Source organism: Pseudophryne corroboree, chromosome 2 (genome assembly GCF_028390025.1).
Source record: "Pseudophryne corroboree isolate aPseCor3 chromosome 2, aPseCor3.hap2, whole genome shotgun sequence".
In the NCBI taxonomy this organism is placed as follows: Eukaryota; Metazoa; Chordata; class Amphibia; order Anura; family Myobatrachidae; genus Pseudophryne; species Pseudophryne corroboree.
The window spans coordinates 641,091,276-641,115,377 of record NC_086445.1 but is presented as its reverse complement, the minus strand read 5'-3'; the positions used below and the strand labels follow the sequence as shown (position 1 = coordinate 641,115,377).

The 24,102-nt window shown below is 48.3% G+C and overlaps 1 protein-coding gene across 2 annotated transcripts in view; it reads left to right on the top strand.

The window, feature by feature from the left end:
• CACNA1S (calcium voltage-gated channel subunit alpha1 S) overlaps positions 1-24,102 on the top strand; it is a 515,698-nt gene that overhangs the window by 220,923 nt on the left and 270,673 nt on the right. For both annotated transcript variants that reach the window (XM_063954963.1, XM_063954964.1), the window contains one exon: positions 4,332-4,425. In XM_063954963.1, the coding sequence (XP_063811033.1) occupies positions 4,332-4,425 (94 nt within the window). The remainder of the gene's footprint in view (positions 1-4,331; positions 4,426-24,102) is intronic.

Below are 24,102 nucleotides of genomic sequence, written 5' to 3'. Positions count from 1 at the left end.
GTGGGGCTAATTCAGGTTGGATCGCAAATAGCAATCCAAGTGGAATTTTTACGATCGCCCCACAGGCATATGCGCAGTGCCCATCCTGCACATGCACCTGCACTTTCTGCGGGGGGAGGGGGCGCAGAAAATGCAATCGCCTCTGCATGTCAATCAGGCAGAGGCGGTCGCTGGCGGGGGGGCACCAATGCTCCGTTTCCAGGGCGGAGAGCGTTGCGGGGGCGGTGCGGAGTGAATGGGGGGTGGAGGCAGCCACACGGGGCAGTGTTGGGAGCGTGATCACGGCGGCTGTGTGATGTCACATGCAGCCGCCCCTAGCGAAAACATGGAGGCGGGCCTCCTGCGGGCGCAGCTAAGCTGTGCAGGCAGGAGGCTTCCTCAGTTTTTGCTAACAAGCGAAATTGCAATGCCTTCCCAATTTCTGCTTGTTGAACGGGTGGAGGCGCCAGTCAGCATGCTGGGCGGCCTTGCCCAGCGATGGGCGGCCCCCAGCAGGTGATCCAAAGGATTGGAAATTCTGCTAATTAGCAGAATTTGCAATCTTTACTGAATTAGGCTCTGTGTACGTAACAATTTTGTAATAGTAACGTGTATGTTTACAGAGTGATTTAGATTTGAATGCAAAAGATGCCTATTTACATAGGCACAAATATGTACTTGTAGCCTTACATTTCCTTATCTATATTTTGCTTTACACACCATAAGAGATGGGTAACCATAAATGAAGTATATACAGTAGATATGTCAGGAGGCAATTATCATAAACTTGAGAACTACAGTGACTTTCTTTAGACACAGAATTTACAGGGCCATCTTAACATCAGTGTAGGCCCCTGGGCACAGCAATACATTGGGCCCCCTACCCATCCTCCAGTGGAAGGGGTGGGGGGTGCTATCAGAGGCAGCTTTAATGTCCCGCGGGTGGTGTTCTATCTTCTGCTCAGCATGTAGGACCTGGAGTAGTAATTTCTGCTAATTACTCCTTTACTGCACAGATGGGGCTAAACTGTAGAAGGGGCATTGGGCTGAATGAAGGGGCCCTGGTACATGAATTCCAGGGTGGTAGGGGGTGTTTAATATGTAGGGGAGAGGTGGATAGTGGAGTGGGCTTAATATTTATCATTTTCCAGTGGGAGGGCAGCTTGATTGACTGCAGATATCTCAAGTTCCTGAAAATATATTTCTTAGCTTTGAATGGGATAAAAAAAACTAGAGAGTCCCACCTTTCAGGAGATATTGGTGACTTGGGGATCAGAGTTCAGGAGCCAGAGCAATTCACCAACGAAAATCTAAAACTGCATATTAGGTGTGTGGAGCTGGAGCAAGGACCAGCTGCTGGAAGGCTGATATCTCTGGTTCTGGGCATAGTAGAGACAAGCTGCCAGTGTCCACCAAAAGGGGAGATATCCCAAGATATCTGGCTAGGAAGAGCAATTAACAGACTCGGATCGGGACCACTGCTTTAAAGTCTGATATCTCCGGTTCCCCAGGGCCGATTTAAAAAAAATTGGTACCCCTGGAAAGAGGAGACCCTCAGCCATCCTACTAGGTCCCTTATACTCCTAGGGACCTTGTGCAAGAGCTCATTGAGCCCATACGTAAAGACGGCCCTGAGAATTTATTCTTGGTAATGAATGTATTTCAAAGACACGTAGCCAAAAATAACTTAAGCATCTGAAAATGCTCAGTGTCCCAATCTGACTGTGAAAGTGCAATGGGATGCCACTGCTAGATAAGTACAGCCCAATATACTTGTGAGCATGCACAGCCAATTTTACATGATATGCACAAATTCACATTTAAGTCAGCCCCTTATGGTTTATGAAATGCACAGTTTAATTCATTCAAACCACAAAGTTAAAAGAGGCATGTCGGTGTCCACTAGGGGAGATAAGATCCCACTATCTAACATACCTAGGTTGATGCTGTCTGAGAAATGGAACACTATGGGATATATTCAATTAGGGTCGAAAGCTGCCGTCTGTACCGAAAGACGTCAGTTTTTGACTTTTTAAAGTCGAATCATGATTCGACCTATTCAGTCCCAGCTATTTTTATTCGACAAGTCGGGGAATTCGACTTGTCGAATAGTACGTGAATCGGCGGTATTACTTTTGAGTGAAACGGGGCCAAAATTTGGCCCTGTTTCCTACCATCTCAGTCCGACATAAAAAAATGTTGGACTGAGATGAGGGACCTTAGAGGAGGAGAGGGGGGAGAGCCGCGGGGAGACGGGGGAGAGCAGCGCTACAGCACAGTGCTGCAGGAGGATGTGGCACAGCCGCGCCGCTCACGGCTGCATCCACCCGGCTCCAGTGAGGTCACGCTTGCTGGAGCCGGGTGGACACTGCCGTGAGGTCTGGCGGCGAGACATCCTTCTGCAGCGCTGCTCTCTCCCCACTGGTCTCCCCCCTCTCCTCCGCTCACAGGCCTCATCTCAATTCGACTTTTTTTAAAGTCGAATTGAGATGGGATTGAATAGGGGTTGTCGGATCCATTCCGACAAATGCATGTCGGAATGGATCCAACCCTAATTGAATATACCTCTTAATCTCATGGGATAAGTATCCCTTATTGTGGATGTTTAAATTAACATTAGTTTTGTGTGACAGCCATCTGTGATCTAACCTTTGATGTTGTGTGATATAAGGGTCTATTTACTATTCCTTGGATGGACATAAAGTGGACAGAGATAAAGTACCAGCCAATCAGCATCTAACTGCCATGTCACAGGCTGTGTTAAAAAAATGACAGTTAGGAGCTGGTTGGCAAGCGCTTTATCTCTGTCCACTTTGGGGGGGATGTACTAAGCAGTGAAAAGACTAGAGAAGTGACCAATCAGCATTGACTTAACATTTATAATTTGCATACTATAAAAATATACAGAGCAGCTGATTGGTTGCCATGGGCAACTTCTCCACTGGCACACTTCTCCCGTTTATCACTGCTTAGTACATATCCCCCTTTATCTCCATTTAAGGCTTTGTAAATAGACCCCATTGTCTCCACAAAATGATGTAAACATGATGAAATATTTGTTTTTATAGTACATATAAGCTTCCTGTAATTGTGCTTTTTGGACTTTCAAACATGTCTGTATGCAGCGGTGCAAGTGTGCGGGTACGGGTGGGTACGGCGTACCCTTAAGAATTTAGCCGTGGGTACACCGTACCCACACCGACGGGCCGCCGCACCTTGCTGCTCCCCGTCCCTCCCTCCCTCTGCACCTCCCCGCCGCTTCCCGACGCTCACCGCCGCACTGCCGCTGATGTAAGGGGAGGAGAGCGCAGCCTGCGCCTCTCCTGCCCCTCAGTGTCTTCGTTTAATTCAGCGCCGCCCGTGAGCCAATCAGAGCTCACGGACCGGCAGCCAAGGCTGCCGGACCGCGAGCTTTGATTGGCTCATGGATCGGCGCTGAATCGAACTGAGCCACCTGCACCCGCCGGACACTGAGGGGAAGGAGAGGCGCAGGCTGCGCTCTCCTCCCCTCACACACGGGAGACAGCAACGGCAGCAGCAGCGGTGAGCAGCAGGGGGGGGGAGCTTCATGGGGTGTACCTGGCACTGGGGGCATGTATACCTGGCACTGGGGGCATATCTGGCAATGGGGGCATATCTGGCAAAGGGGGGACATGTGTATCTGGCACTGGGGGCATATGTGGCACTGCGGGGACATGTGTATCTGGCACTCGGGGCATATGTGGCACTGCGGGAATATGTGTATCTGGCACTGGGGGGGCATGTATACCTGGCACTGGGGGCATATCTGGCAATGGGGGATATCTGGCACTGGGGGCATATCTGGCAATGGGGAGGACATGTGTATCTGGCACTGGGGGCATATCTGGCACTGGGGGACATGTGTATCTGGCACTGGGGGCATATCTGGCACTGGGGGGACATGTGTATCTGGCACTGGGGGCATTTCTGTATCTGGCACTGGGGGCATATCTGGCACTGTGGGTGCAGTTCTGTATCTGGCACTGGGGGGCAATGTATATCTGACACAGTGGGGGCATTTGTGTATCTGGCACTGTGGGGCAATGTGTATCTGGCACTGTGAGACATTGTGTATCTGGCACTCTGGGGGCATTTCTGTATCTGGCACAGTGAGGCAATGTATATCTGGCACTGTGGAGCAATGTATATCTGGCACTGTGGGGCAATATATATCTGGCACTGTGGGGCAACGTGTATCTGGCACTATTGGGGTCATATGTGTATCTGCCCCTCCCCCGTACCACACAGTGCCCGTACCACATTTTTTCTACTTGCACCATTGTCTGTATGTAAGATTAATTTAAGTAGGCATTGCTTTGTCATCATTTTAGAGCAAACCCAGATAAATCAGAGGAAGAAAAGCTGTTATTGGCAAAGAAATTAGAACAGAAAGCAAAGGGGGAAGGAATACCTACAACAGCTAAGGTAAGGGAATATTTAAACCCAATTTCCAATAAAAATTCTGCAATAAATATTCTCCTAACCAAAGTAAAACAGTATACTTAGGGGTATATGCAATTAGCGGCGAATCGCGGCAAATTATCGTCCGTTTTTCAATTCGACACAATTCGACAGTCTAATTTCGGCAAGTGGGTGCCGAAATTGACCATATGCAATAAAAAACGGATTCGACAGTCCCGCTGCCGAAAAACGTCCGATTTGACGGATTTGTTCCGTTTTTTTAAAAACGTGTAAAAACGGGGAAAAACTCTGAAAAAAATGGCGTGGGGTCCCCCCCCTCCAAAGCATAACCAGCCTCGGGCTCTTCGCTGGTCCTGGTTCTAAAAATCCGGGGGGAAAATGGACAGGGGATCCCCCGTATTTTTAAAACCAGCACCGGGCTCTGCGCCTGGTACTGGTGCAAAAAATACGGGGGACAAAAAGAGTAGGGGTCCCCCGTATTTTTTACACCAGCATCGGGCTCCACTAGCTGGACAGATAATGCCACAGCCGGGGGTCACTTTTATACAGTGCCCTGCGGCCGTGGCATTAAATATCCAACTAGTCACCCCTGGCCGGGGTACCCTGGGGGAGTGGGTACCCCTTCAATCAAGGGGTCCCCCCCCACAGCCACCCAAGGGCCAGGGGTAAAGCCCGAGGCTGTCCCCCCCATCCAAGGGCTGCGGATAAGAGGCTGATAGCCTTGAGAAAATGTAAAGAATATTGTTTTTTCCTGTAGTACTACAAGTCCCAGCAAGCCTCCCCCGCAAGCTGGTACTTGGAGAACCACAAGTACCAGCATGCGGGAGAAAAACGGGCCCACTGATACCTGTAGTACTACTGGAAAAAAATACCCAAATAAAAACAGGAGACACACACCTTGAGAGTAAAACTTTATTGCACACCTGCCGACACACACATACTTACCTATGTTGACCCGCCGACTGCCACGTCTCCTGATCCGACGATCCGGGGTACCTGTAAATCAAATTATACTCACCTCAATCCAGTGTCCAGATATAAATCCTCGTACTTGGCAAAACAAATAAACGAACACCCGAACCAGCGGACTGAAAGGGGTCCCATGTTTACACATGAGACCCCTTTCCCCGAATGCCGGGACCCCACGTGACTGCTGTCACCGAGGTCCCTTCTGCCAATCAGCGAGCGCAACGTCCTGGCACTCTGCTGATTGGCTGTACATCTGAGCTGTCAGACAGCGCCTCGCAAAGCCTCTCCATTATACTCAATGGTGGGAACTTTGCGTCAGCGGTGAGGTCACCCGCGGTCAGCGGCTGACCGAGGGTAACCCCACCGCTACCCGCAAAGTTCCCACCATTGAAAGTAATGGAGAGGCTTTGCGATGCGCTGTCTGAGGTCACACGCGCATACAGCCAATCAGGTGAGTGCAACGAAGTAGCGCTTCCTGATTGGCTGAAGGGACCTCGGTGACAGGAGTCACGTGGTGTCCCGGCATTCGGGGAAAGGAGTCTCATGTGTAAACATGGGACCCCTTTCAGTCCGTGGTCCGGGTATGCGGTTTGTTTTTTTGCCAAGTACGAGGATTTATATCTGGACACTGGATTGAGGTGAGTATAATTTGATTCACAGGTACCCCGGATCGTCGGATCAGGAGACGTGGCAGTCGGCGGGTCAACATAGGTAAGTATGTGTGTGTCGGCAGGTGTGCAATAAAGTTTTACTCTCAAGGTGTGTGTCTCCTGTTTTTATTTGGGTATTTTTTTCCAGTAGTACTACAGGTACCAGCGTGCCCGTTTTTCTCCCGCATGCTGGTACTTGTGGTTCTCCAAGTACCAGCTTGCGGGGGAGGCTTGCTGGGACTTGTAGTACTACAGGAAAAACCAATATTCTTTACATTTTCTCAAGGCTATCAGCCTCCCATCCGCAGCCCTTGGATGGGGGGGACAGCCTCGGGCTTCACCCCTGGTCCTTGGGTGGCTGGGGGGGACCCCTTGATTGAAGGGGTCCCCACTCCCCCAGGGTACCCCGGCCAGGGGTGACTAGTTGGATATTTAATGCCACGGCCGCAGGGCGCTGTATAAAAGTGACCCCCGGCTGTGGCATTATCTGTCCAGCTAGTGGAGCCCGATGCTGGTGTAAAAAATACTGGGGACCCCTACTCTTTTTGTCCCCCGTATTTTTTGCACCAGCACCAGGCGCAGAGCCCGGTGCTGGTTTTAAAAATACGGGGGATCCCCTGTCCATTTTCCCCCCGGATTTTTAGAACCAGGACCGGCTCGAAGAGCCCGAGGCTGGTTATGCTTTGGAGGGGGGACCCCACGCCATTTTTTTCCGGGATTTTACCATTCCATCTAAAAAAAATAAAAGATATTTTTAAAAATATATAAATAATACTTGTGCCTCCCAAAAAGACAAACCAAGTACCTAATCCCTTCTAATATAAATAGATATGCTATTACCAATAAAAAAAACACCCCAAAAAAACATGTTTTAAATTTTTTTTATTAGATTCACCCACCAAAGTGTGGCGGATTGAAAATGACGAATTTACTGTCTAAAAGCACTGTTGTCGAATTTCCAAACTTCAATTGAATATACTTTTGTCGAATTGCCGCATTTGTACCATTGCAGAAAAGTCGAATTTGACAAATGTCGAATTTCAAAAAGTCGAATTTTGAAAGTCCGTTTTTTTGACGGAAAGTACTGAATTGCATTGTCGATTTTTTTTGGGGGCGAAAAAGTCCCGTTTTTCGACAATTTCGGGAATTCGACCACAATTGCATATACCCCTTAGTGTCCTGCAATCATGGTGTCTCAGGCGAATTTGGAGTGGTGTAACCCTTTAATATGACAGTTTCAGAGTTCTGCTTTTGCTGCACCTATCCCACTGTCTATGACTGGCAGTTGGGGAAGGACTGAGAATCCATAAGGACAAATTCTGACAGTGAACTGGTCAAATTTAGTGGCCATGAATATTTCATGGGACAATTTAAAAAAAATTCAAATGGGTTTTCTTTATTGTATTACTTTGCCTCTGCCCAAAGTTAAAGCAAAAGGTTTTTTGTAATTACAAATACAATATTTTTTTATAACAGAAGTATCATTTCCCATCCCCCTATTGCTGCAATTAAGACTGTAAGGGGCATATGTATTAAATAACACATTTCATTGTACTGTACATCACAGCTGGGATAACCATTTTTTTACAGGATCACTGTATATTCACTATGTAACTGGCAGGAACAGGGGTAGTGAGAACTGCTGTCACGGAGAGTTACATCCTAGCCACATCGGAGGAGCTTTCACATTTGTGAAAAACTCCTTTTGTGAAACTGACTCAGGAGCTGGATGGACATAAGATTGCTTTCATCCAAATGTAAGAGGCACGGGGGTGGGGCCCTACAGAAAGGATATGGCGCGCTCACTTACCAGGCCTACGTACCTCTCGGCTCCCGTCCTCCACCTTCAGTCCGTCGAGACAACTCCGACGATACTGGCACACGTCCACACACGGAGGAGAACTTCCTGGGGCGACCTGAAAAGAATGGGGGACACACTATGCAGGGGTGACCTACACTGGATTCAATGAATGGTCATCATTGGCACTTGCGGCCTCAGACTGGGTGCTCCCGTAGTGGTGCAAAGCACCAGGCGCGACCCTGAATGAAAACGCCCAAAGGGGAGGTAGGGGAAGGGGCAACATACACCACAGACAACACACGAAACACAATTCCGCTCACCAGCTGTATCCTCGGATTCCTGCCAGACGACTGGCCCTTCTTCTTTGCTCCTGTAAGAGAACACACAACACAGCCCACGGGACGTGGCGCTGCTTACGCTTTATGATGGAGAGACACTTATACAGAGGTTATCACACGATACCGTAATACTGTTTCGACCTTGTGGTACTCACCAACGCGTACTTCCGACAGCCTACCTTTCATGGGGGCCTGGCTGTGGGGAAAACTGAGAACTCATCACACATGCGACGTAGCGCCAACTTATGTGACCCGCGGCCTAGCGCCGACTTAAGCAACCTGCGGCTTAGTGCCGACTTACCACACCTGCGACGTAGCGCCGACTTACGCAACCCGCGGCCTAGCGCCGACTTACCACACCTGCGCTGTAGCGCCGACTTACCCCACCTGCGGCCTAGCGCTGAATCAAGAGATACCACGGCCTACCGCTGACTTACCATCCCCACAATAGCTTTGGGCTTCCTTGCCCTGGATACCCCGGCCTATTGCTGCCTATCTGGGGGACTTGCATTGGCCTGCTGCCCGCCTACCTAACCCTGTACCTGATGGCCTAACGCCCGCCTAGGTGTGAGACTATCGGGCCTAATGCCCACTTGCTTACTCCGGGTCTAGTGCCCGCCTATGTTGCCTCAGGCCTGTGCCTGGTTTGCCCACGGGCCTAGTGCCCGCCTATGGTGCCTCAGGCCTGTGCCTGTTTTGCCCACAGGCCTAGTGCCCGAATCCCTGGTGGTCTAGGGGGAGGGGGGCACCACCTGGACTTTCCCATCCTAAGGGCCGCGGCTGGACCAAGACTGGTCCAGCCACGCCCACCGCGTTGTCTTCGCCAGAGGCGGGATAGCTCCCACCACCTCCGGGCTTCCTGGAGTCTTTGCCTAGGCAGCGGTGGCCAGTGCAAGCTCTTTTGCGTTGCACACCACTGTCCCAGGGCTTCCGACGTCTTCACCGACAGGCATCGGCTCTTTGTACTTCACCCGGCGGGCGGCGGCGTGTCTCAGCTCTTTTGCAATTACCGCCGCCCTCCGGGACTTCCGGCGCCGTCTTCCTTCTTCAATCTTCAGGAGCTCTTCTCTGCTCCTTCTCCGCCGCCGAACTGAGCCCTTGCGCCCGGCGCTGGCTAATACAAGCCAGAGCCAGGGGGCGGGGCTATGACGCGGCGAGCCGGGATTGGCTTGCCGCCGCCACTCCTGATTGGCCGCCAGCTTGCGAGCCGTGATTGGCTCACAGCTGGCGCCAAATTCAAAAAGCTGCGCTGTGATTGGCGGGGCCTGAGTCCCGGAGGATGCAGGCTTGCCGCCATCACCTGCGTGGAGCGGCGGCGGAGATTCACCGCCGCCCCCGCACCCGCTGCCGAACTCTGCAACCGGCTGGGCAGGGGGAGCCTGGACCAGGCCCGGTCCCCAGTGCTGCCCGAAGCCAGCGCCACCTTTGGCCCCATGGGGCGGTGCCTGGCCGTCCCAGGTGAGGAGGTACATGATTGCTAGTAGCAGTGCCAGTGACTGCATGAGTACACTGGCCCTTGCTACACAAATATGCCTCTATATGCATAAAGCGGTATACAGATGGTGTAACACAGTGCGAACTTTGAATAGCTTTGCTTTTTTAGTTTGATAAAGTATATAGGGATCAGACTCAGGGCCGTCTTAACAGCAGTGTAGGCACCTGGGCAAAGCAATGCACTGGGGTCCATACCCATCCTCCAGCGGTAGGGGTGGGTGGTGCTATCAGTGGCAGCTTTGATGTCCTGCGGGCGGTAGGGGGTGTTCTACCTTTAGATCAGCATGAAGGACCTGGAGTAGTAATTTCTGCTAATTACTCCTTTACTGCACAGAAGGTGGGAGATGGGGCGGGAGGGAGAACGCTAAACTGTAGAAGGGGTCATTGGGCTGGATGAAGGGTCCCCGGTACATGACTTCCAGGGTGGTAGGGGGTGTTTAATACGCAGGGGAGGGGTGGATAGTGAAGTAGGTTCATAATTTTCCGGTGGGAGGGCAGCTTGCTTGACTGCAGATATCTCCAGTTCTGCGTAAGTGATTTTTAGTTTTCAATGGGATAAAAAACTAGAGCATCCCAACTTTCAGGACTGACGTAGCAGAGACAAGCTGCCAGTGTCCACCGAAAGGGGAAAGTCCCAGCTTTTGAGTAGAGATGTGCGGCGGGCAATTTTTCGTGTTTTGTGTTTTGGTTCTAATTCCCCGCTCGTATTTTGGTTTTGGATTGGTTTTGCCAAAACCACCCTTTCGTGTTTTGGTTTTGAATCTGAATTTTGAAAAAAAAAAACATAAAAAACGCTAAAATCACAGAATTTGGGGGTAATCTTGCTCCTACGGGATTATTAACCTCAATAACATTAATTTCCACTCATTTCCAGTCTATTCTGAACTCCTCACGCCTTACAATATTGTTTTTAGGCCAAAAGGTTGCACCGAGGTGGCTGTATGACTAAGCTAAGTGACACAAGTGTGCGGCACAAATACCTGGCCCCTCTAGGAGTGGCACTGCAGTGGCAGACAGGAAGGCAGATTTAAAAAATAGTCCCCAAACAGCACATCATGCAAAGAAGAAAAAGAGGTGCAATGAGGTAGCTGTATGACTAAGCTAAGTGACACAAGTGTGCGGCACAAACACCTGGCCCATCTAAGAGTGGCACTGCAGTTGCAGACAGGATGGCACTTAAAAAAACTAAGCCCCAAACACCACATCATGCAAAGAAGTAAAAGAGGTGCAATGAGGTAGTTGTATGACTAAGCTAAGCGATACAAGTGTGCGGCACAAACACCTGGCCCATATAGAAGTGGCACTGCAGTGGCAGACAGGATGGCACTTAAAAAAAACTAGGCCCCAAATAGCACATGATGATAAGAAGAAAAAGAGGTGCAAGATGGAATTGTCCTTGGGCCCTCCCACCCACTCTTATGTTGTATAAACAGGACATGCACACTTTAACAAACCAATCATTTCACCGGCAGGGTCTGCCACACGACTGTGGCTGAAATGACTGGTTTGTTTGGGCTCCCAGCAAAAAAGAAGCACTCAATCTCTCCTTGCACAAACTGGCTCTACAGAGGCAAGATGTTGACCTCATCCTCCGATTCCTCACCCCTTTTACTGTGTACATCCTCCTCCTCACATAGTATTAATTCATCCCCACTGGAATCCACCATCACAGGTCCCTGTGTACTTTCTAAAGGCAATTACTGGTAAAGGTCTTCCTGGAGGAATTAATAATTCATTTTGATGAACATCATCTTCTCCACATTTTGTGGAAGTAATGATGGCTGACAAGGTTACCGGCTGCACTAAACACTCTTTCGGAGTACACACTGTGCAGTGAAAATAGATATGTCAGTAATCGTTGGCAGGTTCTTCAGTCCAGACCAGATGTCAGCACTTGCTCCTGACTGCCTTGCATCACCGCCAGCGGGTGGGCTAGGAAATCTTATCCTTTTCCTCGCAGCCACAGTTGCGGGAGAAAATGAAGGAGTAGCTGTTGACATGTCACTTCCGCTTGAGTTGACAATTTTCTCACCAGCAGGTCTTTGCACCTCTGCAGACTTGTGTTTGCCAGAAAGATAGATACAACATAGGCTTTAAACCTAGGATTGAGCACGGTGGCCAAAATGTAGTGCTCTGATTTCAACAGATTGACCACTCTTGAATTCTGGCAAAGCTAATGAAGGTCTCCATCCACAAGTCCCACATACTTTGCGGAATCGCTCCGTCTTAGCTCCTCCTTCAATTTCTCCAGCTGCTTCTGCAAAAGCCTGATGAGGGGAATGACCTGACTCAAGCTGGCAGTGTCTGAACAGACTTCACGTGTTGCAAGTTCAGAGGATTGGAGAACCTTGCACAAGCTGGAAATCATTCTCCACTGCGCTCCAGTCTTTGGCACGCAGTGGCTAAATGCCGAAAGTGGCCCGCAATTTTTCGACCCATTGACAGTATCTCCTGCACACCCCTGTCATTTTTCAAAAACTTCTGTACCACCAAATTAATTGTATGTGCAAAACATGGGATGTGCTGGAATTCGCCCAGATGTAATGCACGCACAATATTGGTGGCGTTGTCCGATATCACAAATCCCCAGGAGACTCCAATTGGGGTAAGCCATTGTGCAATGATGTCCCTCAGTTTCCGTAAGAGGTTGTCGGTGATGTGCCTCTTACGGAAAGCGGTGATACATAGCGTAGCCTGCCTAGGAATGAGTTGCCGTTTGCGAGATGCTGCTACTGGTGCTGCTGCTGTTGTTGCTGCGGGAGGCCATTCATCTACCCAGTGGGCTGTCACAGTCATATAGTCCTTAGTCTGCCCTGTTCCACTTGTCCACATGTCTGTGGTTAAGTGTACAGTGGGTACAACTGCATTTTGTAGGACACTGAGGACACTTTTTCTGATGTCTCTGTACATTCTCTGTATCGCAGCCTAGTGAAGTGAAACCTAGATGGGATTTGATACCGGGGACACAGTACCCACGGAACTAATGGCAGATGCCGGATGCACGTCTAACACCAACATAGCTGTCAAGGCCTTAGTTATCCGCTTGCAAAAGGATGACTGCTGTCATATTTCATCTTCCTCACAAAGGACTGCTGGACAGTCAATTGCTTAGTTGAAGTAGTACAAGTGGTCTTCTGACTTCCCCTCTGGGATGACGATCGACTCCCAGCAGCAACAACAGCAGCGGCACCAACAGCAGGCGTACCACTCAAGGATCCTCCGGAGGAATCCCGGTTAGGAGAGGACTCCTCAGTCTTGACAGTGACATGGCCTGCAAGACTACTGACGTTCCTGAGGAGGAAGTTGACGTTGAGGGAGTTGGCGGTGTGGCTTGCAGGAGCTTGGGTACAAGAGGAAGAAGGGATTTAGGTGCCAGTGGACTGCTTACACTCTTACCCAAAGTTTCACAACTTGACAATGACTTTTGATTAATGCGCTACAGGTGACGTATAAGGGAGGCTGTTCTTAGGTGGTTAACATCCTTACCCCTGCTTATTACAGATTGACAGAGGCAACACACTGCTTGACACCTGTTGTCCGGATTTGTGGAGAAATAATTCCACCGAAGAGGTGGCTTTTTTGGTATTTTGCCCAGGCATCACAACGGGCTTATTCATCCCACGGACAACAGGTGTTTTCCCCGGTGCCTGATTTAAACAAACCACATCACCATCAGAATACTCCTTGTCAACTTCCTCCTCAGCGCCAGCAACACCCATATCCTCATCCTGGTGTACTTCAACAGTGACATCTTCAATTTGAATATCAGAAACTGGACTGTGGGTGCAACTTCCAGCAGAGGGCGTGCAAATGGTGGAAGGTGCCACCTATTCCCATCCAGTGTTGGGAAGGTCAGACATCGCAACCACCAACACACTTGGACTCTCCTTGGGGATTTGTGATACCATCTTAGAACGCATAGTTCTTTGCTGCGCTTTTCCATCTTAACTCTTATAATTTTTCTAGCTGGAGGATGAGGGCTTCCATCGTCATGTGAAGCTGATCCACTAGTCATGAACATAGGCCAGGGCCTTAGCCGTTCCTTGTCACTCCGTGACGTAAATGGCATATTGGCAAGTTTACGTTTCTCCTCAGACCATTTAAATAAATTTTTTTGGGTCATTTTACTGAACTTTGGCTTTTTGGATTTTACATGCCCTCTACTATCACATTAGGCATTGGCCTTGGCAGACGACGTTGCTGGGATTTCATTGTCTATGTCATGACTAGTGGCAGAAGCTTCAGCACTAGGAGGAAGTGGTTCTTGATCTTTCCATATTTTATCCTCCAAATTTTTGTTCTCCATTGTTTTTCTGGAGTTATATAACAATGGGGGTCATTCCGAGTTGATCGCTAGCTGAAAATGTTCGGTGCGCTGCAACTAAGTAATAAGCCGACACTTCTGCGCATGCATATGCAGCGCAGTGCGCATGTGCAACGTACTTTCACAACGGCCGATGTATTTCCATACAAGATCTAGCAAAGCTTTTCAGTCGCAATGGCCGCCGCAGAGTGAATAACATGAAGTGGGCGTTTCTGGGGGGCAACTGACCGTTTTCAGGGAGTGCTCGAAAAAACGCAGGCATGGCAGGAAAAACGCAGGCGTGGCTGGGCGAACGCAGGGCGTGTTTGTGACGTCAAATCCGGAACCGAATGGTCTGAAGTGATCGCAAGTGCTGAGTAGGTCTGAAGCTACTCAGAAACGGCACATTATTTTTTTGTAGCCGTTCTGCGATGCATTCGTTCGTACTTCTGCTAAGCTAAGATACACTCCCAGAGGGCAGTGGATTAGCGTTTGCACGGCTGCTAAAAACTGCTAGCGAGCGATCAACTCGGAATGACATCCATTATGCGGTACAGGAGAGCGTACCTCTACACCACACAGTGCAATCCCTGTAAAAATTATTTGGATTAAATATTAATATTATATGGAGTTATATGGAATTATACGGCAGGATCACTGGATTTATATGCCAGTACCACTGGAATTATACAGCAGGATCACTGGATTTATACGCCAATACTACTGGAATAATATGGCAGGATCACTGGAATTATATGGCAGGATCACTGGATTTATACGGCAGTATCACTGGGCATATATACAGCAGTATCACTGGACATATACGGCAGTATCAATGGACATATACGGCAGTATCACTGGACATATATACGGAAGTACCACTGGATATATATGGCAGTATCACTGGACTGGACTTACACGCCAGTACCACTGGAATTATATGACAGGATCACTGGATTTGTATGCCAGTACCACTGGAATTATATGGCAGAATCACTGGAATTATACGGCAGTACCACTGGACATATACGGCAGCATCAATGGACATATACGGCAGTACCACTGGAATTATACGGCAGGATCACTGGATTTATACGACAATACCGCTGGACATATACGGCAGCATCAATGGACATATACGGCAGTACCACTGCAATTATACGACAGGATCACTGGAATTATACGGCAGGATCACTGGATTTATATGGCAGTACCGCTGGACATATACGGCAGTATCAATGGATATATACGGCAGTATCACTGGACTGAATTTATACGCCAGTACCACTGGAATTATACAGCCGGATCACTGGACTGGATTTATATGCCAGTACTACTGGAATTATACGGCAGGATCACAGGAATTATACGGCATTACTGCTGGACATATACGGCAGCATCAATGGACATATATACGGCAGTACCACTGGAATTATATGGCAGGATCACTGGACTTATACGGCAGGATCACTGGATTTATACGGCAGTACCGCTGGACATATACGGCAGCATCAATGGACATATACGGCAGTACCACTGCAATTATACGGCAGGATCACTGGAATTATACGGCAAGATGACTGGAATTATATGGCAAGATCACTAGATTTATACGCCAGTACCACTGAAATCATACAGCAGGATCACTGGATTTATACGCCAGTACCACTGGAATTATATGGCAGGAACACTGGAATTATACGGCAGGATCACTGGATTTATACGGCAGTACCATTGGACATTTACGCCAGTATCAATGGACATATACGGCAGTATCACTGAACATATACGGCAGTACCACTGGACATATATGGCAGTATCACTGGACTGGACTCATACGCCAGTACCACTGGAATTATACGGCAGGATCAATGGATTTATACGCCAGTACCACTGGAATGATATGGCAGGATCACTGGAATTATACGGCAGGATCACTGGAATTATACGGCATGATCACTGGAATTATACGCCAGTACCACTGTATTTATACAGCAGTACGACTGGACATATACGGCAGTATCACTGGACTGGACTTATACGCCAGTACCACTGGAATTATACAGCCAGATCACTGGACTGGATTTATATGCCAGTATAACTGGAATTATACGGCAGGATCACTGGATTTATATGGCAGTACCGCTGGACATATACGGCAGTATCAATGGACATATACGGCAGTACCACTGCAATTATACGGCAGGATCACTGGAATTATACGGCAGGAACACTGGAATTATACGGCATGATCACTGGAATTATACGCCAGTACCACTGTACTTATACAGCAGTACCACTGGACATATACGGCAGTATCACTGGACTGGATTTATACGCCAGTACCACTGGAATTATACAGCCGGATCACTGGACTGGATTTATATGCCAGTATAACTGGAATTATACGGTAGGATCACTGGATTTATATGGCAGTACCGCTGGACATATACGGCAGTATCAATGGACATATACGGCAGTACCACTGCAATTATATGGCAGGATCACTGGAATTATACGGCAGGAACACTGGAATTATACGGCAGGATCACTGGATTTATACGGCAGTACCGTTGAACATATACAGTAGTATTAATGGACATATACGGCAGTATCACTGGACATATACGGCAGTATCACTGGACTGGACTCATACGCCAGTACCACTGGAATTATAAGGCATGATCAATGGACTTATACGCCAGCACCACTGGTATGATACGGCAGGATCACTGGAATTATACGGCAGGATCACTGGAATTATACAGTATGATCACTGGAGTTATACGGCAGTACCACTGTACTTATACGGCAGTACCACTGGACATATACGGCAGTATCACTGGACTGGATTTATACGCCAGTACCTCTGGAATTATATGGCATGATCACTGGATTTGTATGCAGGTACCACTGGATTTAAACGGCAGAATCACTGGAATTATACGGCAGTACCACTGGACATATACGGCAGCATCAATGGACATATACGGCAGTACCACTTGAATTATACGGCAGGATCACTGGATTTATACGGCAGGATCACTGGATTTATATGGCAGTACCGCTGGACATATACGGCAGCATCAATGGACATATACGGCAGTACCACTGCAATTATACGGCAGGATCACTGGAATTATACAGCAGGATCACTGGATTTATATGGCAGTACCGCTGGACATATACGACAGTATCAATGGACATATACGGCAGTATCACTGGATTGAATTTATACGCCAGTACCACTGGAATTATACAGCCGGATAACTGGACTGGATTTATATGCCAGTACTACTGGAATTATACGGCAGGATCACTGGAATTATACGGTATTACCGTTGGACATATACGGCAGCATCAATGGACATATATACGGCAGTACCACTGGAATTATACGGCAGGATCACTGGATTTATACGGCAGGATCACTGGATTTATACGGCAGTACCGCTGGACATATATGGCAGCATCAATGGACATATGCGGCAGTACCACTGCAATTATACGGCAGGATCACTGGAATTATACACCAGGATCACTGGAATTATATGGCAGGATCACTGGATTTATACGCCAGTACTACTGAAATCATACAGCAGGATCACTGGATTTATACGCCAGTACCACTGGAATTATACGGCAGGATCACTGGAATTATACGGCAAGATCACTGGAATTATATGGCAGGATCACTGGATTTATACACCAGTACCACTGAAATCATACAGCAGGATCACTGGACTTATACGCCAGTACCACTGGAATTATACGGCAGGAACACTGGAATTATACGTCAGGATCACTGGATTTATACCGCAGTACCATTGGACATATACGCCAGTATCAATGGACATATACGGCAGTATCACTGAACATATATACGGCAGTATCACTGGACATATATGGCAGTATCACTGGACTGGACTCATACGCCAGTACCACTGGAATTATACGGCAGGATCAATGGATTTATTCGCCAGTACCACTGGAATGATACGGCAGGATCACTGGAATTATACGGCAGGATCACTGGAATTATATGGCATGATCACTGGAATTATACGCCAGTACCACTGTACTTATACGGCAGTACCACTGGACATATACGGCAGTATCACTGGACTGGACTTATACGCCAGTACCACTGAAATTATACAGCCGGATCACTGGACTGGATTTATATGCCAGTATAACTGGAATTATACGGCAGGATCACTGGATTTATACGGCAGTACCGCTGGACATATACGGCAGTATCAATGGACATATACGGCAATACCACTGCAATTATACGGCAGGATCACTGGAATTATACGGCAGGAACACTGGAATTATACTGTAGGATCACTGGATTTATACGGCAGTAACGTTGGACATATACGGCAGTATCAATGGACATATACGGCAGTATCACTGGACACATATACGGCAGTACCACTGGACATATATGGCAGTATCACTGGACTGGACTCATATGCCAGTACCACTGGAATTATACGGCAGGATCAATGGATTTATATGCCAGTACCACTGGTATGATACGGCAGGATCACTGGAATTATACGGCATGATCACTGGAATTATACGGCAGTACCACTGTACTTATACGGCAGTACCACTGGACATATACGGCAGTATCACTGGACTGGACTTATACGCTAGTACCTCTGGAATTATACGGCAGGATCACTGGAATTATACGGCAGGATCACTGGAATTATACGGTATGATCACTGGAGTTATACGGCAGTACCACTGTACTTATACGGCAGTACCACTGGACATATACGGCAGTATCACTGGACTGGATTTATACGACAGTACCTCTGGAATTATATGGCATGATCACTGGATTTGTATGCAGGTACCACTGGATTTAAACGGCAGAATCACTGGAATTATACGGCAGTACCACTGGACATATACGGCAGCATCAATGGACATATACGGCAGTACCACTTGAATTATACGGCAGGATCACTGGATTTATACGGCAGGATCACTGGATTTATATGGCAGTACCGCTGGACATATACGGCAGCATCAATGGACATATACGGCAGTACCACTGCAATTATACGGCAGGATCACTGGAATTATACAGCAGGATCACTGGATTTATATGGCAGTACCGCTGGACATATACGACAGTATCAATGGACATATACGGCAGTATCACTGGATTGAATTTATACGCCAGTACCACTGGAATTATACAGCCGGATAACTGGACTGGACTTATATGCCAGTACTACTGGAATTATACAGCAGGATCACTGGAATTATACGGCATTACCGTTGGACATATATGGCAGCATCAATGGACATATGCGGCAGTACCACTGCAATTATACGGCAGGATCACTGGATTTATACGGCAGGATCACTGGATTTATACGGCAGTACCGCTGGACATATATGGCAGCATCAATGGACATATGCGGCAGTACCACTGCAATTATACGGCAGGATCACTGGAATTATACGCCAAGATCACTGGAATTATATGGCAGGATCACTGGATTTATACGCCAGTACTACTGAAATCATACAGCAGGATCACTGGATTTATACGCCAGTACCACTGGAATTATACGGCAGGATCACTGGAATTATACGGCAAGATCACTGGAATTATATGGCAGGATCACTGGATTTATACACCAGTACCACTGAAATCATACAGCAGGATCACTGGACTTATACGCCAGTACCACTGGAATTATACGGCAGGAACACTGGAATTATACGTCAGGATCACTGGATTTATACCGCAGTACCGTTGGACATATACGCCAGTATCAATGGACATATACGGCAGTATCACTGAACATATACGGCAGTATCACTGGACATATATGGCAGTATCACTGGACTGGTGTCACGATCCGGGTATCTGGACGCCATTTCTTACCCATCAGATGCCTCCTAAGGCTGGCTCAGCGCTCCAGGACCGGATCCCATCTGTTATCCTGATGTGTACATTCCTGTATGCTCTCCTGTCACTCTGGGACGCTGTCACAGTAAACGCCATATTACACCTGGCATGGCGTCTCCCGCGGCCTCCGCCGCCGTCCCTGAACTTCTGCATGCAGAGTGTCTGAGTGGCGATTACGTCAGCCGCGGCCTCCGCTGTGTCCGCGTGGTTGGATGTGCATCTGTCAGCCTGGCGCCTCCTGTCTCCGGTGGCCGGCGCCGCCATTACTGTTTTCATTACCACATGGATTACAAACCAAACTTCCCTCCAAGTGTCTGCATGGGCGCAGCCATCTTGGATTCTGTCAGCTGATCATTTCCACCAATCTGTTCTCAGTATTGATAATCTGCATAATTGCCTAGCCAATCCCTTCCTTGCTGCAGGTATAAATACACTGTGCCTGAGCAAGGAAGGCGTCAGTGCTTTGGTTGTCAAACCTAGTTCCTGTTTGTCTCTCTCCTGTGATTGTCTTCCAGGTTCCAGCTCCTGTCTCAAGACTTCCACCATAGAGACCCGCACCAGCATTCCACCTGCGGTGTAGCCTGACTCTCCAATCCATTGTGGATTCATCTGTTTCCAGCTACAACATTACCTGCTTCCAGCTCAGCTTCCAGCAGAGTACAGCTTCCCTTAAAGGGCCGGTGTCCTTTCTACACTTTACCACTCTCCACCGGTATTATTATTTCTCCGCTCTCAAGTTCTACATTTCAGTTCATATTTCATCGCTCCCAAGTTCATTTATTATTTAACTGGTTCCAGCCAGTATCCACTCCGTGCTAACAACAGTCTGGTTCCAGCCAGTATCCACAGCAGCTGTTTTATCTTCAGCAACCCAGCTTTTCCTGGAACACCAGCTGGCACAATCCTGGGTTATCTCCATTGCTACAGTCGGGCCTGGTAAGGACTTACCATCTAGAAGATCATAAGAACTATCTCACACTACCAGTGCCCTGTGGCTCCTGCCATCCTGTAGTACCCAGGAACTGTATTTATTCTTTGCTGACTTTTACGTTTTCTTTTACTGCTGCTGTGTTGCGGAGTTGTCATAATAAACATCATTGACTTTTATCCAAGTTGTCGTGGTCACGCCTTCGGGCAGTTATTATTCATGTTACTTACATGTCCAGGGGTCTGATACAACCTCCCAGGTTCCGGTACATCTCAGCCCCTACAACTGAGGCTGCCTCCCGTCAGCTCAGGCCCTCAGTTGTGACAGTAAGCACTGACCTAATGAATCCAGCCGGAGACCAGGATCAAGCGGCCAGGCCGATGCAAGAACTGGCAGCCCGACTAGAACATCAGGAGGCTGCACAGGGCCACATCATCCGCTGTCTCCAGGATCTCTCTACTCGGCTGGATGGGATTCAGACAACTCTCCGTGGATCAGGCGCGTCTGGTGCGTCAACCACAGTGACTCCAGCTATAACCCCACCCACCTTACCCATTTCTGCTCCACGTCTTCATCTTCCAACGCCAGCAAAATTTGACGGATCTCCAAGATTCTGCAGGGGATTTCTCAACCAGTGTGAGATTCAGTTTGAGCTACAACCTGGCAATTTTCCCAGTGACCGTACAAAAATTGCCTACATTATTTCTCTTCTCAGTGGCTCAGCCCTTGATTGGGCATCACCGTTATGGGAGAGGTCCGACACCCTGCTATCTTCCTACACTGCCTTCGTGTCAACATTCAGGCGCATCTTCGACGAGCCAGGCCGGGTAACCTCAGCTTCATCCGAGATTCTCCGTTTACGCCAGGGGTCACGTACTGTAGGACAATATCTGATACAGTTCCAGATCCTGGCATCCGAACTGGCATGGAACGACGAGGCCCTGTATGCTGCATTCTGGCATGGCTTATCTGAGCGTATTAAAGATGAGTTAGCTACCAGAGACTTACCTTCTAAGTTAGATGAGCTAATCTCACTCTGCACGAAAGTTGATTTACGTTTCAGAGAGAGAGCAACTGAGCGTGGAAGATCATCTGCTCCAAAATCTTCTGCTCCTCCTCCTCGTCAACTGTCACCATCTAAAGATGAGCCCATGCAACTTGGCCGTTCCCGTTTAACTCCTGCTGAGCGCCGAAGACGTCTCTCCGAGTTTCTCTGTCTCTATTGTGCAGCTCCGTCTCACACCATTAATGCCTGTCCCAAACGTCCGGGAAACTCCAAATCCTAGCTCGCCAAGGAGAGGGCCGGCTAGGAGTAATGATCTCCTCTCCATCTCCTCAAGATTGTAATCTCCCAGTCTCGCTTCAAGTTGCTCAACGTTATCGGAACGTCATTGCCCTCCTTGATTCCGGAGCAGCTGGGAACTTTATTACCGAAGCCTATGTTAAACGGTGGTCCCTACCCACCGAGAGACTTCCTTCGTCCATTTCTTTAACTGCCGTGGATGGCAGCAAAATTTTTGATGCAGTTATTTCTTTAAGGACTCTACCAGTTCGTCTGAGAGTGGGAGTTCTTCATTCCGAACTTATTTCTTTTTTAGTGATTCCAAGAGCCACACATCCTGTGGTCCTGGGCCTTCCATGGCTCCGTCTTCACAATCCTACAATTGATTGGACGACTACGCAAATCCTGGCATGGGGTTCCTCCTGTGCTGAGACATGTTTGTTTAAAGTATTGCCTGTCAGTTCTTCCTCCCCCAGGTCGTCTGATGTTCCACCTCCTCCATATCAAGATTTCACGGATGTGTTCAGTAAAGCTTCTGCTGATATCCTTCCTCCTCATAGAGAATGGGACTGTCCGATTGATCTCGTTCCAGGGAAGGTTCCACCTCGAGGCCGAACTTATCCGTTGTCTCTGCCTGAGACGCATTCTATGGAGGAATATATGAAAGAGAACCTAGCAAAGGGGTTCATTCGACCTTCTTCTTCTCCAGCCGGCGCAGGCTTCTTTTTTGTAAAAAAGAAAGATGGTGGTCTGCGGCCGTGCATCGACTACAGAGGTTTGAACGACATTACCATCAAGAACCGTTATCCTTTACCCCTGATTACTGAGCTCTTTGACAGAGTTAGCGGAGCTACCATCTTTACAAAGCTGGACTTGCGAGGTGCATACAATCTCATCCGGATCCGTGAGGGTGACGAGTGGAAGACCGCCTTTAACACCCGTGATGGACATTATGAGTACCTCGTCATGCCCTTCGGATTGAGCAATGCTCCAGCTGTCTTCCAGCATTTTGTCAATGAGATCTTCAGAGACATTCTATACCGTCATGTCGTGGTCTATCTAGACGATATCCTCATTTTTGCCAACGATTTAGAGGAACATCGTTTTTGGGTTAAAGAGGTTCTGTCCCGTCTCCGTGTCAATCATCTCTATTGCAAATTAGAAAAATGCGTCTTTGAAGTCAAGTCCATTCCGTTTTTAGGGTACATGGTGTCCGGTTCCGGACTAGAGATGGATCCTGAGAAACTACAAGCAATCCAAAATTGGCCGGTACCCTTAACCCTCAAAGGGGTCCAGAGGTTCTTAGGGTTCGCCAACTATTACCGAAAGTTTATACGAGACTTTTCCACCATTGTGGCGCCTATTACTGCTTTCACTAAGAAGGGTGCTAACCCGTCCAAGTGGTCTGAAGAAGCCATGCAAGCATTTCATCTTTTAAAACAAAGGTTCATCTCTGCGCCTGTTCTGAAACAGCCTGACATCGACTCTCCTTTCATCTTAGAGGTGGATGCCTCCTCCGTTGGAGTAGGAGCGGTGTTATCTCAGAGGGCTAAAGATGGCCATTTACACCCTTGCAGTTTCTTCTCCCGGAAGTTCTCCCCAGCTGAGCGCAACTATGCCATTGGCGACCAGGAGTTGCTAGCCATCAAGCTCGCTCTAGAAGAGTGGAGGTATCTGTTGGAGGGAGCTTCTCATTCAATCACCATACTTACAGACCACAAGAACCTTTTATACCTGAAGGGCGCACAATGTCTCAACCCTCGTCAGGCCAGATGGGCACTTTTCTTTTCCAGGTTCGACTTTAAACTCCAGTTCTGTCCGGGCTCTCAGAATCGCAAGGCCGATGCCCTTTCCCGCTCATGGGAGCAAGAAAATGAGTCAGAGTCTTCAGACAAGCATCCTATTATAAATCCGTTGGCATTCTCCACGGTAGGGATGGACTCTACGCCCCCATCAGGGAAAAGTTTTGTGAAG